The sequence below is a fragment of the Phoxinus phoxinus genome, assembly GCF_949152265.1.
Source record: "Phoxinus phoxinus genome assembly, chromosome: 17".
Classification (NCBI taxonomy): Eukaryota; Metazoa; Chordata; class Actinopteri; order Cypriniformes; family Leuciscidae; genus Phoxinus; species Phoxinus phoxinus.
In genome coordinates this window covers 18,882,805-18,899,840 of record NC_136892.1, presented here as the reverse complement: position 1 = coordinate 18,899,840, position 17,036 = coordinate 18,882,805, and the positions used below count along the sequence as shown (strand labels likewise).

Here is a 17,036-nt window from a genome sequence, read left to right as displayed (position 1 = left end):
CTGTTCTGGTAACACTACTTCTGATTTCAAATCCATGCTCAAAACATAATTTTTTACTGAATGTCATATGAATCTCATTTTTTTTTACTATCTGTTCAAGCTATCTGTTTGAAGAAACAAACAAAGAGAACAAAAATGAACAGAAACGAACAGTTATATTACATATGGAGTAAAAATACATGACATGAACATCAAAATGGAATGAAGTGAACAGCAATAACAAATTACAAAAGCAGTAAAAAAAAAAAAAAAAAAAAAAAAAAAGGGAAAAATAATTGGTGGTCTTATCGCAGTCTCAGTCTACAGTGCACTGCAGGTGTTTATGCGTTAGTGCACTGCAGGCAGTATGCATGGTAAACCACATGACTTCCGCAGACAGGGTTGGAGCAGGTTTGTTGTGTGTGTGTGTGTGTGTGTGTGTGTGTGTGTGTGTGTGTGTGTGTGTGTGTGTGTGTGTGTGTGTACGTTGTCGATGCGTCAGTGTCATCAATTTATATTTGTGGTGGTTCTTCATTTTGTATGATTTTATTTGATAAATTATAAGACTTTTATAGCCTCCTTACAAATGTATTCCTGTGTGTGTGTGTGTGCACATTTTCAATGTGTCTTAGTGTTACCAATTTATTTTTGTGGTGTTTCTGCATTTTAGATTATTTTATTTTACAAATGATAAGAGAACAGTTTTTATAGTCTCAATGTATTCCTCTATATGTGTGTGTTTGTGTGTGAGTGTGCGCATGTGGTGAGCATGATCATTTTGGATTGTGGATGTTTTTTGCATTGTTGGAAGTGTGCCACTTTATTTCTGTCATTTCTGTCTTTGTGTTCTGCGTTGTTTCTGATTTTGATGATAAATTTTGTTTATTTTTGAGTGCGGCTCCATTAGACCACGAGTGTCACTATTTTTGTCACGCCAACATAAAACCAGATATCATTCCATTTTTTTTTTTGTGTAGATCTAGAAAGTGTTGAGAGCCGTAGAAAGTTTTATACTGTAAGATTGGAAATAATCCAAGATATTCTCTCTCTCTCTCTCTTAAAAGGTAAGGGGTTAAAAGGTAAAGAAAAAACAGCATTTATTTGAAGGAGGAATGCATCCTTGCTGAATAAAAGTAAAACAATAATAAAAAATAAAAAAACTTGCTGACCCCAACCTTTTGAACACAATTGTAAGTCTGTACTATCAAGAATCTTTATGCCACTGTTACTTCAGAAGTCACTGTGAACGGATCATTGAATCAGTAAGTTTTAAGTTCAATCTGTCATTAAGGTGAACAAATCATTTAGTCTGTTTTAGAATCAGATCAAATCACTGATTCAATGATCCAATTGCAGTGGTTTTTGAGAGTTAACTCAGTGGGGATGTGATGGATTTATTAATTCACCTTAACTAACATTTATTTTTCTTGCAGGAATAACATTCATATGCTTTTGAAACCTAAATGTTCCCAAACACTTTGGTCAAAGTAAAAAAACAAAAGGGGAAATTAAGCTAGACAGATGTGTAAATATATAAACTCATGAACCAATCATATTGGAGAAAAATTATGTAATGAATCATGTCACCTTTGCCATGCTCCTATTCTATAAAAACTGTTATTCTTTTTGCTGGTGGGATTCTCTCTGAAACTGGTCTGAGATCCGTGATTAAAGCATATTCTAAGGCATTGTCTGGCGTCTGTCTATTAATGCTGCGCAGTAGCTGTAAATCGATGTGTATGGCCATTTGCCGGAAGCTAGTTATTTTAGTCGATAAAGTTTAAAATATGAATATTTTTCTTAAACAAACCCATCGCTTCACTTCATAAGGCCTTTAAAATGTTTTAAGGCAGGCCAGTTATTTATAATTATACAGGCCAGTTTATATATTTTGCTGTAGTGTGTTAGTAGGAAATTTTCAGTTCACATTTCCAAACGTTCTTTTTGCCATTCATTTTAAGATTTTCTATGCACAAGGAGTCAGACAACAGACAGTATAATTCACATGGAGCACCGCCTGTTGTCAGACTTCTTGTGCATAGAAAATCTCAATGGATTATTACAATTAAAGGTAAAAGGAATGTTTCCTATATTTCCTACCTATTACAGCAAAATATATAAATAACTGACTCAAAACCATTTTTTGGGGCCAAAATATTAACGTGCCTAAGACATTTGCACAGTACTGTATATGTATCTTCTTTTTATAAATGCAACATGAATCTCTTCAAGATCTGAAATATCGACTGTTTCCCACCATCACGCGCAAAAATAGCACATGAGGCAACAGACACATGCAATGGTGTTGACCTTGTTTTACAGACAAGACTAACATAGAATAACCACAGCACACAGCCCCTAGGCCTAATATCCTATGAGCTCGTGTTAGCGACCTCAAAGGTCAACCGGAGAGTTTTTGGTTCCCTGTTCTGCTTGTTAATCAAAAAGGAAGCACGCCACTTCGTTCTCACGAAAAGGTTCCTTGAAACTAGCATTAATCTCTTAATCTATGACTAATCTGACATTATACAATAGGCAAAGCAAGTGTATTTATGTAGCACATTTCATACACTATGGCAATTCAAAGTGCTTTACACAGAAAGGAATTGAAATAATCACAAAATAAAAGCAAGAAAAATTAAAACGGTTATAAAAGGAATTAAAAGAGATGTATGACACAGCTATAAAATAAATTAAACAAGTAAAAAGATTAAGGAGAAAAAAAATTAATATCTGTCAAAACACCGGTGTATCATATTTTTCACAATTCAAAGTTTTACTCTGAGATTTCCCATGGTGATTAGACTGTGTCTGTGGTGTTCTTTCAGCGCACCAAATAAATCTATTGGACGTCTCCGAATGGAGCAGATTTTACCCTAAAATCGGACAGGAGCAGCTCTAGGACTGACTCACGGGGTAACCTCGGGTTCAAATCCCCACCAGTCCGCACCCCAAAAACCCATTTGTTCGTAAGCTCTAGGAATGGAATCAATCCAGTCCGCACCCCACAGAACCCTGAGTTTAACTACACATCAAACTCACTACTCCACCACAGACCCAGGCCATCAGCATGATTTCATCTCTCAAGTTCCCCAATTAAGTAATTTATGTTTGTCTCTTACCCAATTCTCAGTGCCAAATATTTACAATGGTGAATGCTTCTGTAGTTTATAATCTACCACTTTATTTTAACTTATTTTGTCATTTTTCATATTTTTTGATGACTATACTAACTTAATACTAGTTTGGGGCTGCTATTTAGTAGCTTTACCTTATACTGTTATTCATCAGCGTTGAAATTTGGTTCGCTTCATGACTTTGGGACAATGTGGGTGCCATGGAGAACCACTGAACTAAATTATAGGCCCAAGAATCACAAAAACAATTTTTTTTCTAATCAGAATAAACTCTTAAATAAACATATATATTTAGTAGTTCATGCACTTCCTGTGAATCAGACCATGATCTTTGTGTTGCGTGTACCATGCTCACTATATTTTAGCTACAAGTAGACCAATTAAAAATAATCCTTTCAAAATACCCCAATAAAAGTCAAAGTAAAATCATATTCAGAAATTATTTAGCAATTCAAGGAAATTTCAATCCCCTTTGGAAATTAAGATTTTAGCTAAACCATTTGCTAATCAGTGTAGAGGTATTTTATGTGTCAAAGGTTGATGGTAAGGCCCTAATGCTTGAAGCCGGACTAAAAACCTACTAAAGGTTTCACAACAGGGACATGCACATTTTGAGGGGCAGCGGCCAAAACCAAGAAAAAGGGCAAGAAAAATAATCATTACTACAATAATACCCTCAAAACAAAAATAAAAAACATTACATATCATGATTACATAGGCTATTGTATGCATTGACATTCATTTTATTTTAAGTCCTAAACAAGTGTCAGAAATCTCCCTTTCCATAAAGTGGCAATATTTGCTAGTAGATGGCAGCAAGTCACTGTCTTCATGAGTGAGTCATTGAATCATTTAATTCAACTGATTCGTTCCAAAACAGATTCATTTAGGAAACGAAACACCACTGTGTGTTGCTCAGACACACATCTGTTCGCCGTTTGTTTGGAACTATTTTGTTGGCAAAATAGAGCAAAAACATTGTGTATTGATTTTGTATAAAATCAAGATCACATTTGCAATCGTGCTGATAGGTATTTGAGAAAAGACAGCTCTCTTGCATGTGATATCTTATTAAAAAATAACTCAGAGGGGACTCTTGAATTAAACCATTTTTATTAATTATGGTGGCATTTTTGCCCCATGCTCCCATTAAATTCTGAAACTGGTAATTCTATCTTTTAGCTTATTAATTGACTAATAGACTAGACTACTGAAATGTGTCAGTCTACCATTTAAAGATTTCTCGATTCAATTTGAGGAAAATTTTTCAGAATTTAAATTTGTACATTTTAAAAACCGACAGAAATATTTGAGCGTAAATCTTAAATTGCTGAATAAACTGCTTAAATTTCCAGACTGAATCAGCTTTCCTGTACTGCGTTAATACTGCGTGTTTAAGCCCCATTCATTCTACATCAATCCCAATAGACATTTCCAAGCACTGTGTGATTAATTCACTTCAGTATTCTGTGCTGCTTCATAAACGTATGTATTGCAAAAGTCACATTATGTTGATAAACAGGTTTATAATTCATTTTTGTCTCGCAACGTGTTGTCTGCTAAGTTCTGTGTGAGCGGCGCGGCAAAAAGTCAAGTTAACGAGACTTTGTAGCGACAATGACATCCGGCCTGCTGCTTGTCAAATTAGTGAATCGTGATTCTCGCAAACACTTCATTCGTTGTGTGAACAGACGAGAGCTTTGTCTCTTTCTCCCATTTCAACACACACACACAAAGAGACACGTAACATGACACCCACATGTCTTCACACAAAGAAAAGGACTGCTACCATAGTCACTCTTAAAGGGCACCTATTATGGAATTTTGAAATTTACCTTTCATGTAGTGTGTAACATAGATCTAGGTGAACAAAAACATCCTGCAAAGTTTGAAATATGAAAGTGCACCGTATATAAAGTTATTGTCTTTCAAAAGTGAGAGTCGACTCTGAGTCATTTTTATGAATCGTTAGAAGACCGAAGCTTTTTCTCTGACTAGATGACGTCAACTTGAAAAGTTATTTGAATACGATACGCCCACTTATTGCGCTCCAAGCCCAGGGAAAATATCATGGCGACGAGACGCTGTGTTCTGAAGTGCGACTCAAACTCAACTTTTTTCATCTGCCCAAGGAGGAGCATTTGAAGACTAAGTGGCTACAATTCATATAACTATACCACAGAAGTATAGTCCGAACCTTGGTGCTTTGTTCGCGTCATTTTGTATATGCGTCACTTAATAATTATTTTGTTTGTTGTGTAAGCACCGTTTAGCTTCTAGGTCTTCAATGACAATTGTATTGAGATATGTGAAGTGTTTGTCGTTGTTTTCGGAGTTGTCTAAAGAATAGAGTAATACCTCGTAGTAACGTAACTGCATTTTTTTTTTTGTAAAAAAGTTATGTTTATGCATCGGGCTAATGCAAACAAAGACTGATTGTGCTTTTACAATATGAACTATGGGCTATGCTCGCTAACATAACATTAAATTATTTATCTTATTTTTCGTTTTTTACTACAAACTATAAAGCAGTGGACTATAACCATTATTATAACACGATTTAATTGATAAAAGCATCATTGTACTCCGTGTTAAAAATAAGTATTATCTCTGTAAACACTGCTGGGTCATCTGACCAATCAACGCAGATTAGCGTCGCGCAAAGGAGGGGTTTGAAAAACGAGTCGTTGAACGAATCATTTGGGAGTCGGTGGGCAAATCAGGTAAAAATAAATGCATATTATACGAAAACAAAAGTGTTTTTTGTCATTGCATGCATGTAAAACTGTTGTTGGGGACTCCCACAACAACATTAGGAACATTTTAAATGTCATAATAGGTGCCCTTTAAATGTAATAAATATATCCCTTTTTGTGTTAAGATGTGTTTATAAACCATAGGAAAGCATATATATGTCCTAGTGTAACATTAATCGAACTTTAAATGTCTATACTAATGCATAATAATCAAACGTTGTATTCAATGAGATTTACGATCCAAGAGCTACCAGCGCTCATTATTTACTACATTGAGTAGTTTTAATTTTATAAACACCGGAAAATTAATGTTCCCGGCCGGAAGTTAATGTTTCTTGGAGTTTATAAGGAGGGATAGCTTTACTGAGAGGTTGATGGGTGATCTTTGATGGTTTTTGCGGGACAAACACCTATTTGATCATTACATGAATTTCCCTTAAAGGTTATCTCATAATCGAAATTAAATAAGATTATTGATATATGAATGAGGAATTATAAGACGTTGTGATCGATTATTCATATATTCATATAATCTATACATTTTCAATTTCGATAATTTAATGTAACTGTAATATGCAAAATATTAATCATATTCATGATTAGTTATTAAAATTCCCTATGGATCATTTGAGTTAATTCATACGGACCCAGAGTCCGAGGCATTTACCTTACAACTTAAAGTCACCAATACCGCAGACATTTATTTAACAGTGAAACTTGAAAGGCAGAAGACTGGTATGTAAATGAATATGACACTATTGGCGCTTTTCCACTGCATGGTACGGCTCGGTTCGGCTCGGTACGGTTCGACTCGGCGCGGAACGGTTCGGCTCACTTCGCTTTTCCACTGCGTGGTACGACTCAACTCGGTACGGCACGGTTCGGTTCGGGTTTAATGTCTCCTGTCGTGTTGCAAATACAATGACGCTGAAGTGACGATTCTGTCTGACCAATCAGTGATCTGCAGTGTTTTCACGTCACGTTTAGTATCGGTACGGTACGCTTGGAACCTCAACAGAGGTGGTACCATTTAAAGCGAGCCGAAGCGAGCCGTACCGTACCGTACTATGCAGTGGAAATGCGCCATAAGTGAGCCGTACCGAACCGAGCCGTACCGTACCATGCAGTGGAAAAGTGCCAAAGCGTGCCGTGCCGTACCGAACCGAACCGTACCTTACCATGCAGTGGAAAAGCGCCATATGGAGGAGCGAAGGGAACTCGGAGCGCGGCTGCGGTGAAATGAGAGTCTGCTACTTGGGTCTGGAGCAGAAGATTCATTAGAGAATGATTTGAAATCCACTCCACTACAGTAATCTGCCTGCTAGAGGAGCACCTCAGCCAATGAGGGCAAAGGGGCAGTGGCTCGAGAACCTGTTTCGCAGTGACAGAAAAATCTGATTTTGTCTACTTTCCCATCATTGGTTATGCAATAACTTCCTATGTTAGAACGTGTCATATTTGAACTATGTTAGAACGTGTCATATTTCCTCTTTAAGGCAAATTATATTCAGGCATTGCAGCTGCATGTGCAACATTCATTGAGTAGAGCGACTTCAAAAGAGTTGATTCCTCAATTTAAACTACCCCTTTCTTTTAACTTATGCCACTGTATCCTTTTGAAGAGGACGTTGTGACTGGCTCAGAATTACATAGCCCTAGTTTTAAGAGACGACTCACAGGTCAGCAGCGGTGTGGTTGTGATGCAGGGGTTGGTTCAATGTTGCTGGGGGCTCTGCTTGTTCACCAGGTCCTTCCTCACGAGACTGTTTGAGGAGCTCAAAGAGAGGAGAGTCCTGTAGAGAAGAACAAGACAGTTACATCACTGATCTGAAACCGAGAGTATTGCCGGCTCAGTGAAAAGGGAACTGATTATAGGATAGTCAGGATACAATGAGTCTTATACTGAATGGGTATACTTATACCGTTTGACATTTCATTTGAACACTGTTTGATCAATACATCCATTCATTTAATTCATCTGAAGTACTTTATTTACACCCAAAACCTCATGATTATGTCTGCATGTAAATCAAGACATTTTTTGCAATAAATAACTTATTAAATAAATGGTGATAATTTAAAACAATACTTAAGCTATATAATAAACTTTTTTTAAATATAAAATCGATTAAAAAAAATGTCTTTAGGAGATTTAATAATGCAGCAAAGAGTTAACTTAAAATAATAAGAAAAAAATAAATAAAACAAAGCTTTCTAATTCAATAATTGTATTAAAATAACTTCCAGGTTTAACAAACAGTAAATTAACTCTAAACACTCCCTTGATTTACAAGCTCAGAGTTTGCATAGTGTGTTGCATGCGTGATGTCACATTCAGTTAAACATGTAAACTTTGGACTGACAATCCCTCTTTGTATGCAGTGCACCAAGGAATCAATGAGCAATGTGCTGTTACATCACACACACACACACACACACACACACACACACACACACACACACACACACACACACACACACACACACACACACACACACACACACACACACACACACACACACACACACACACACACACACACACACACACACACACACACACACACACACACACACACACACACACAGAGAGAGAGAGAAAGAGAAAAGAACAGCCCAGAGCAACAGTTACAATCTTCTTTTATCCCTTCCTTGACACAAATGTGAGACATTCAAACTGACCAATCAGAAGATGACAACTCCCCCCACCATACTAAATGTGTGACAATTACCAAGACCCCCGAAGTACACAGATCTTGGCCTACAGGCTTTGATCACTATCAGCACCTCTCTGCCTTTAGGAATTTCAAATGGCCCTTGTAGGGGGTTGGAACAGGAAAGCAAAAGTCTTTGTTGATCTTCACCCTTACAACATCCATTTTACTTAATAAAAGAAAGAATCAGTCTTTGAGAGACTGTTTTCACTATTAAAGGTAGGGTAGGTCAGAATTGTCTAAAAAAACTTTTATTCACATTTGTTTAAACTGTCTTTATATACCAATACATAATTAAAATGCAAGTACTCTGAAATAGAGAGTATAAAAAACTGAGTGACTCTAGTGTATTTAATCTTCAATAAACACAGCTCATTAATTCCATTCACTCCCACCTAAAAACGGGTGCGCGACTGCGCGCACATGGGCAGAGCCAATAATAGCGGCGGTAGTCATGGCGACGGAGAGTGACAGTCGCGCAAGCCAATCACTTGTTTCGTCCCGAATGAAATTAATGAGCTGTGTTTTTTGAAGATTAAATACACTATAGTCACTCAATTTTTATACTCTCTTTTTCAAAATACTTACATTTTAATTATGTATTGGTATATAAAGACAGTTTAAGCCAATATGAAAAAAAGTTATTTAGACAATTCTTACCTACACAGGTTTTTTGTATTCATCCAGTATAGAATAACAAATAATTAAGAGATCATAAAAATATTAGAGCATTTAATAGTTAACAAATGTGATTTAACAAGAAATAATTGAGATATTATCTTTAATATAAAAGAAATGTTGCTAGACTGCAATATGCTAAAACATAGTTCACTAGGTATTCAAACCAATAACGTGTGAACTGTGTTTAGAAACTCCTTCTGAAAGTGTGCTACGTGCAAGAGGGAAGAACAAGGGAGCTAGATGGTAATTTACGGGGGAGGTGCTTTAACCTCAGCCCCACCTTCTCTTCTGCTTTGCAGTCCACCACATTTGATTCACATCTCATTGTGTAAACTAGAGACTGAACAGCAGGTTGGGTACTAAATACCTCACATTGCTACAACAAAGTGACAAACTATGACTAAAATCTTGAAGAGACCAAGAAGATCATCAAGTCACAGTGGAGGGAATCCGAGAGGAGGAACAAGACACTGAAATCAAAACTGGGCTGATTTAGATCTTGTTGCTTTTTTGTGTGAAGAAAATCAACAGGCTATGGATGAACTATTCATCAAAGGGTAAATATTCATTAGTATCACGAAACTTGCGAGCACCTTGGAACTTTAGATACGAAGAGCAAACAACTACAAACCAACTTCCTGTGATGATAAGGCAGCTATTCATTGAAGCACACACAAAGGATCTTCCACCATACCTTGTTGAGAAGAGAAACAAGGTAATCTAATGCGGCTTGTTAATGCAAATGCTTACGTGTGAACTTCCGTTGCACGTTGAGAGTAGGATTATGCAACATCTGAACGGTAGGAAGCTTCTCAAGGCAGCCCTGTGAAATGTATACAGACTGGATTTGTATACTTTTACATGGATCTCCATGGAATTTCATGTTGTGGTTCTCTGACCTTTGAAAGCAACACACGACACTGACTCCTTTTAAGCCAAACTCTAAACATTAATGATGGCCGATAATAAGAGTTGCGCCAGCAATGATGTTTTTAAATATGTATTATACAGCTCTGTTTTCAGTATCGTCTTTATTCTCGGGCTTCTCTTCAACATGATGGCCATGTACATTTTTGCATGCAGACTGAAAATACGCAACGAGACCACGACGTACATGATGAACCTTGTGGCCTCGGACACCCTCTTTGTCTTCAGCTTGCCTTTCAGGACGTTCTACTTCATCAATCGTGAGTGGCCTTTCGGTAAAGCTCTCTGCCAAATCTCAGTGGCCTTGTTCTACACCAATATGTATGGCAGCATCCTCTTCCTCACGTGCATCAGCGTGGATCGCTTCCTGGCAATCGTTCATCCCTTCACATCTAAAACATTGAGGACCAAGCTCAATGCTAGAATAGCCTGCTGTGCGATATGGGTGCTTCTGCTGTCAGGAGGCCTAACCGCAGGGTTTGTGATGGACACCACATCGTACACGAACAACAAAACCTACTGTTTTGAGAACTACTCAAATTTGCAGTGGAAGTCCAAGGTATCAAAAGTTGTGGTGTGTATGTTCACAGTGGGCTTCTTGATTCCGTTGTTGATCAACTTTACCTGCTCTATGAGGGTCCTGCAGACTTTACGACACCCAGAGTGCATCAACCGTGGAGGGCAGCTGAACAAGGCCAAGATCTTGCGTATGATTGCAGTGCACTTGTTCATTTTCTGTTTTTGCTTTATTCCGTACAATGTCAATCTGGTCTTCTACACCCTGGTCAGAAGTCAGGTTATTACGAACTGCACTGTGGAGTCAGTGGTCCGGACGATTTATCCAATCGCGTTCTGCATTGCTGTGACCAACTGTTGTTTTGACCCAGTGATCTATTACTTCACCTCTGAGACGATTCAGAACTCTATTAAACGGAAGTCTTATGCTGTCCGCGAAAACACATTAAACAACATAGTTGACACCGGTGAAAACAGAAGCAATTCGATGAATAAAATCATATCTCTAAAAGCTAAATTCAAAATTGAAGAGTCTACAATTTAACCAAAGTTCAGGCAGCCATTTTTTTTATACCAATAGTATATACCAAATTCCCATCTGACATATTCAGCCAATGTTAGCAATTGGTTGGCACAGGATATATTAGGCTGAAGACTGAAAAAATATTAAGTATATTTTTGGTGCTACAATGGATGTGTTTACAACCCAAACTCTTAACATTTGCCTTAATGGATTAGTGATCTTGAAATTGTAAAACAAGTGTATTTGACTGTGACCTGAATAAGAAAAAAACAGTATTTCTGGACTAAGCGCTACATTTCAAGACAGACAATAGATGAAATAAGCCTCAAATTGTCTTGCTTTACATTACATTAGTTAACATTAGTTAATGGATTAGGTATCATCAGTTAACAATTGATACATTTTTTTTACAACATTCAATATTCCAGGTTAATGTTAGTTTATAAAGACACTTACTGTTGTTCATTGTTAATTCATGTCTGTTCAAAATACATTGTTAATTTATACAAAATGGATACATACAAAATTAACATTAACCCAGATTAATTAATGCTGCAAAACTGTAAAACTTGTGGCTGCTGTATTGTTCATTGTTATTTCATATTAGCTCTTGCATTAACTAATGTTAACTAATTGAACCTTGTAAAGTGTCTGTTTTGTTTTACATTTAAATGTATTAATGACTATTAAATGATTCATTAAACCTCTAGTTTATGTTTACCAAAACTTCCGTGCCAAGTCACAATTATACTTAATTATATAATTTCATTACATCCGCTCAGTCGGAGAACAAACAGTGAGAGTAAGGAGGGAGCGACCCACAGAGAATGATGACATTAACTGATGACGGAGAGGTCTGCAGGGTGTGCCATCTTTTATGTGGTTAGAGATTTACCCAGCAGTAGCTCATGCAGTTTTTTTTGTTTTGTTTTTTGTATATGACAATTTCTGATTTTTATAATCTCTTATTTTATTTTTAAATAACTTTTTTTTTTTTTTTAAATACAGTTTTTAAAACATACCATGAAGGAATTGAATAACTCAAATCAAAATTGAAACTGCATTTCAGGAGCGTTTAACAGGTCTGAACGAGCCATGATAAATTACACTCATTCCTCGCATGCCTAGGGGCTACGCTCTCAAACACTCTTGAATTGTACCTCTAAAGGACATTTTAAACAGAATGTGATAGGCAGGCAGGCAGGCACGCAGGCAGGCTCGCACACACACTGTAATGAATGTCACTTCAGTTCTACTTTATGAATATGAATTATCAAATGCATTGAAAGACAACAATATAAAAGCACTGTAAAAGGTTTTGCCACATACTCAACTGACTGGGTTTTCTCCTGTATGATTTCACATGAGTCTCTTCAGACCTTACCGTACATGAATAATGAACTTTCAGATCTTCTGATTGAGGCTGTGTGACCTCCTAATTTAACTCCTTTCCACAAATTGAACATAGAAATTAAAAGTATAAATAACAGTCTTAAGTGCAAACAATAAGTTCAAGTGCAACCATAATCAAAGTACTATAGCGCACAGACTCTATAATTGCAGTTATAGGGATAAGCGAGTACGGGAAAAGGCCGGGAAGAGAGAAACGTGCAAGTGAGTTAGGCTGGTTCGTTTGTATAGAGTTGTTCTTGCATTCCAATTAAAGGTTCAGAAACGGAGCCTCCCTTGTCTGGCGTTCTTCAGACGTTACAGTACTATCTAAATATTCAAAGTGCAAACAGAGACCAGAGCCACAACTACACACAGTCCAGAGATAGGTTTGATATTGGGAGACAGACTATTGTGTGTAGCCTAATTTGCGTGCATTAGGGAGCTCGCGTTTCACTTTCGGGTACACAATCGCACATATTCGGTGTATAGGAAGCGGCGCATTCTACAAGATAACATATTTATCAGACGCTATAGACCTTATGCGCCAGAGAAACAAGTGCGCACCCATCTTTTGAATATTGTGTTTGAACTTCCGTTTTAGCGGTAGCTCTGTATATTTCTATGGCATCGCTGTCGAAGAGTAATTAGCTGCCGAAGTAGATTTACTTATTGTAGAGTTAACGAAAGTTATCATGAGCATTGTAATGTTTAAAGCAGATGTCTTAACAAATGTTAGTAGACCGGGAATATTTAAAAACGGGCAGTTCATTCATAAATGCTTAAAGGGGTCATCGGATGCCCATTTTCCACAACTTGGTATGATTCTTTAGGGTCTTCATGTAAAGTTTGTAACATACTTTGGTTAAAATTCCTCAATGGTTGTGTAAAACAACACCATTTTACCTCCTCAAAAACAGCTCTGTTCACAGCAACCAGTTTCGGTGCATGTCTCTTTAAATTATAATGAGCAACTGCTCACCCCACCCCTCTGTTCCATGGGGCGTGTCAACACAAAACACACAAAGTGCTGCCTTTGCAGACAGTATACAAATGGCTGAGGGCGGAAATATGCTAATACGGGACAGTCCGTCAGTGGTCGTGGGCGGAGCATGAGCAATATGACATCATATTGCTCAGAAAATCCAAGCTGCTTGATTTATTGAGAGTGTTTAGGCTTTTTGAGGATTGAAAAAAAAAAGAAGGAGTGAATGGATTTTTTTCATTGTATGGTGGTTGTGTATGAATGGTGGACTGCAACTGGTGCTGGATGAGAAGAGCAGACGTTTACAATAGTTTTTATTTTTATAAAAACAGCAAAATGACAGTGGGGGCGGTGCCTGTAATGTAATGTGAATGTAGCGGTGGCATATTCTATGCTAATTTCACTCTCACACTCGCAAGACAACTTTTCACTCGACGAGAAATCTCAGTCTGCATGAGCATTCACAGCGGTAGGTCACACAAGTTTACATGCTGATTTAATAAAGCCATATTTCTTGTAACTCGTTGTTTCATACGTTATTATACTGGTGTAATTGTGACCAAGTCCCTCTGTGATGGACATACGTAGGTTTTATTAATTATTAGGGATGCACCGATACCACTTTTTCCAGACCGAGACCAGACTTTCATTTTTGGTACTCGCCGATACCGATACCATAACCGATACCTGTATTTTTAATTTTCAATTAATTTTTAATTTTCAATTAATTTTTAATTCATGCATTTGTAATTTGTAAATGTATTGGTAGAGAAACCAAAAGAATATCAATCATATTAGTTGTTTATTAAATTTAAACTTAATTTGTTCATCAAATATATATTTATTGCACTGCATATTCATTACTGTATAAATTAAATATAGATGGATCTTTTTGTAAAGTTAAAAAAAGGTAGCCTATTTAGTCAAGAGCAGTGAGTCATTTATTTGTCCTTTGTTTGATTAACATTAAAACACAGCAGCAGATTAATTACACTGCTGCACCTTTAAGACCGAACGCACGGACCCCATTTGAATATACCGTCTACGTTCACTTGAGATATAACAGACTTTATTTATCAGGATACTTGCCAAGATGGGCATTTTTACATATTTTTGTGTGAATTCATCCGTACAAGTGCAAGACGTGAAAGACTTCAGTTCAGTATTCGCGCGCTGAGACGCTGGTTTTCGGGGCGCTCGCTTTGGATGTTTGAAGTTAATGGAACTTCTTGACCTCCAAATGTCCTGTAATAATGCAGGCAACCACTTGTTAAACATAAATAAGGTAACAGTTCATGCAGTGTTTCCTCTAGGATTTTTTCCAGCTGTGGTGGCAGGCCCATTTCCCCAGGGGGAGGGGGCGTCGCCCATGCGTGATATTCCCATGGGCCACGCCCCCTTGCCCCAGGTGTTTAAACCTCCCCTAATGGGTATCGATTCAGATGTTCCGATTCGATTTCAATTCGCAAGCTCTCAATTCGATTCAATTTCGATTCTCGATTCCACTCAATGAATATACTGTAGATTTAACACAAAACCTATATTTATAAAAAAGAACAGTGAACATAAGTTTACGAGTGGTTAATTAATAAAAAGAAATTAAGAGCCAGTATATTAAACTCTTATTATTTTAGGTACACTTGGGTACATTAAAACAGCATATATCAAATGCATACAATGAATAGACAGGATTTTGATGCAAGATGAAAAATTGATTATTGAAAAAGTCAGAACAGTCTCATGCCTTGATCAAACAGGATCAGGTTATTTTATGTTTAAGATAAAACAAACATAAAATCTCACTGCATTAGAATAACATGGAGGCTGCAAGCCTATGAAGTGTAGGAAAACTAATAATGGCTTTTGGGTGATATATAAATAAATATGGGGGAAAAAAATCGATTCATAGCCTTTGAGAATCGATATTGAATTAACCACAATTTAAAAAACGATTAATCGAAAAATAGTTTTTCTAGTTATAATATGAAGGTTCCAATTTACAGCGGCAATGCGATTATGCGCATCCCGTGCGCCGAATGATGCACTTGAAGTAACTCGAAGTCACAGCGTGCAGCGCTCCGCATTGAAAAGTGTTAGCAGAGTACACAGACAACACACGAAATACTGTTTCACAACTACCAGTCTCTCTGACTGGCACACTTTATTTAAAAGCGAAGAGATATTTGATGCTTACTGTATTATATCTATGCAACAGTTTATTTAGCCTTTTCTTTTAACAGTTTTACATTTCAGTTACAGTGCGCATGAAGAACAATTCGAATTCAGAGTGCTCAGTGCTGTAATCTAACAGAACTAACGCAATAAACTCCAGTAACAGTAAGATAAAGTAATTTTATGCAAACCATAGACCTTTATCTACAAATAAAGTATAATAATGTGAACATTGATCTTGGAGAGTGTCATCGTGTTACTCGTAACCGAACGCGACGCGCCGTTTGAGTTCTGAATGGAGAATGACTGAGGAGAGATGAGTTTTCATTAACTTTAACTTAACGACTTCAATATTATTTTTTACCTCACATTATGCTATCGAATGACTTTAGAAGTCTTGGAATATAGTGCACGAAAACTTTATGGTGCTTTACAATGTTTTGTATGCCTTTAGTGGGGCTTAACAATAACACAATAGTATGCACAATATCGGACGGACCTCACTGAGAAGCTGCAGCCGTGGCGGGAGGATTTTTGGTGTGGCGGCCCACCACGGCTGAATGAATGTAGCGGAAACACTGTCATGATTTACTTACATATAGGCATATAGCTGCATTAAGTTTACTTCATAAACAGCCTTCTTTTTTATCCCCATTATAATTTCTGTTGTCAGTGTGTCTTTGTCTGGACACAAAGACTGTACACACGCTGCCTGGTATCGGTTGTTGGTATCGGGGCAGTTTTACAAGTACGAGTACCAGTATATGAGCTCAGTATCGGTACTGGTATCGGTGCATCCCTATTAATTATTCTCTTTCTTGAAGTAGGTTTCTTTACGTTGATTTTATCCTTTATCCTTCTCAAATAATACATTTGTTTCTTTACAGTTTGAACGTTCGTGTCACTGTTGCGGCTGATTAACAACTGATTAAAGATACCTTTTATCGCGTGTCGTGTGTAGTTAGGACACGTGTTCGTTGACAACGCAGATAACACACCGCTACGCTCACAAATAATTGTTGTAATTTCAACAAAACCTGATATTTATGTAAGCCAGTTAGATAACATCATCTTGATGTACCATGTCACAGAAAACCAAAAATGGATTTACAAGAGCAATGTAAAATTTGCACATTTACAAACTGAATCTAAAAACCAATGGAAAATAAAGCTACATGAATTCAGTTTGTTCCAAAAATAAAAATTAAGTAACAGATGAAATGTGCTTACTGAATGAATTTTAGCAGTCACTAAAGT

The 17,036-nt window shown here is 37.0% G+C and overlaps 2 protein-coding genes across 2 annotated transcripts in view; one reads left to right on the top strand and one right to left on the bottom strand.

Moving 5' to 3' along the window:
• rb1 (retinoblastoma 1) overlaps positions 1-17,036 on the bottom strand; it is a 40,984-nt gene that overhangs the window by 8,633 nt on the left and 15,315 nt on the right. The window contains exon 18 of the mRNA XM_079585441.1: positions 7,550-7,665. Coding sequence (XP_079441567.1) covers positions 7,550-7,665 — 116 coding nt within the window. The remainder of the gene's footprint in view (positions 1-7,549; positions 7,666-17,036) is intronic.
• On the top strand, positions 9,600-11,949 carry lpar6b (lysophosphatidic acid receptor 6b). Its single transcript, XM_079585468.1, has one exon. It carries the CDS (start codon positions 10,220-10,222, stop codon positions 11,252-11,254), a length of 1,035 nt encoding a protein of 344 aa, XP_079441594.1. The 5' UTR covers positions 9,600-10,219; the 3' UTR covers positions 11,255-11,949.

Excerpts from the sequence above, each read along its gene's own strand:
- lpar6b (XM_079585468.1), top strand. The coding sequence starts at position 10,220 with ATGATGGCCGATAATAAGAGTTGCGCCAGCAATGATGTTTTTAAATAT.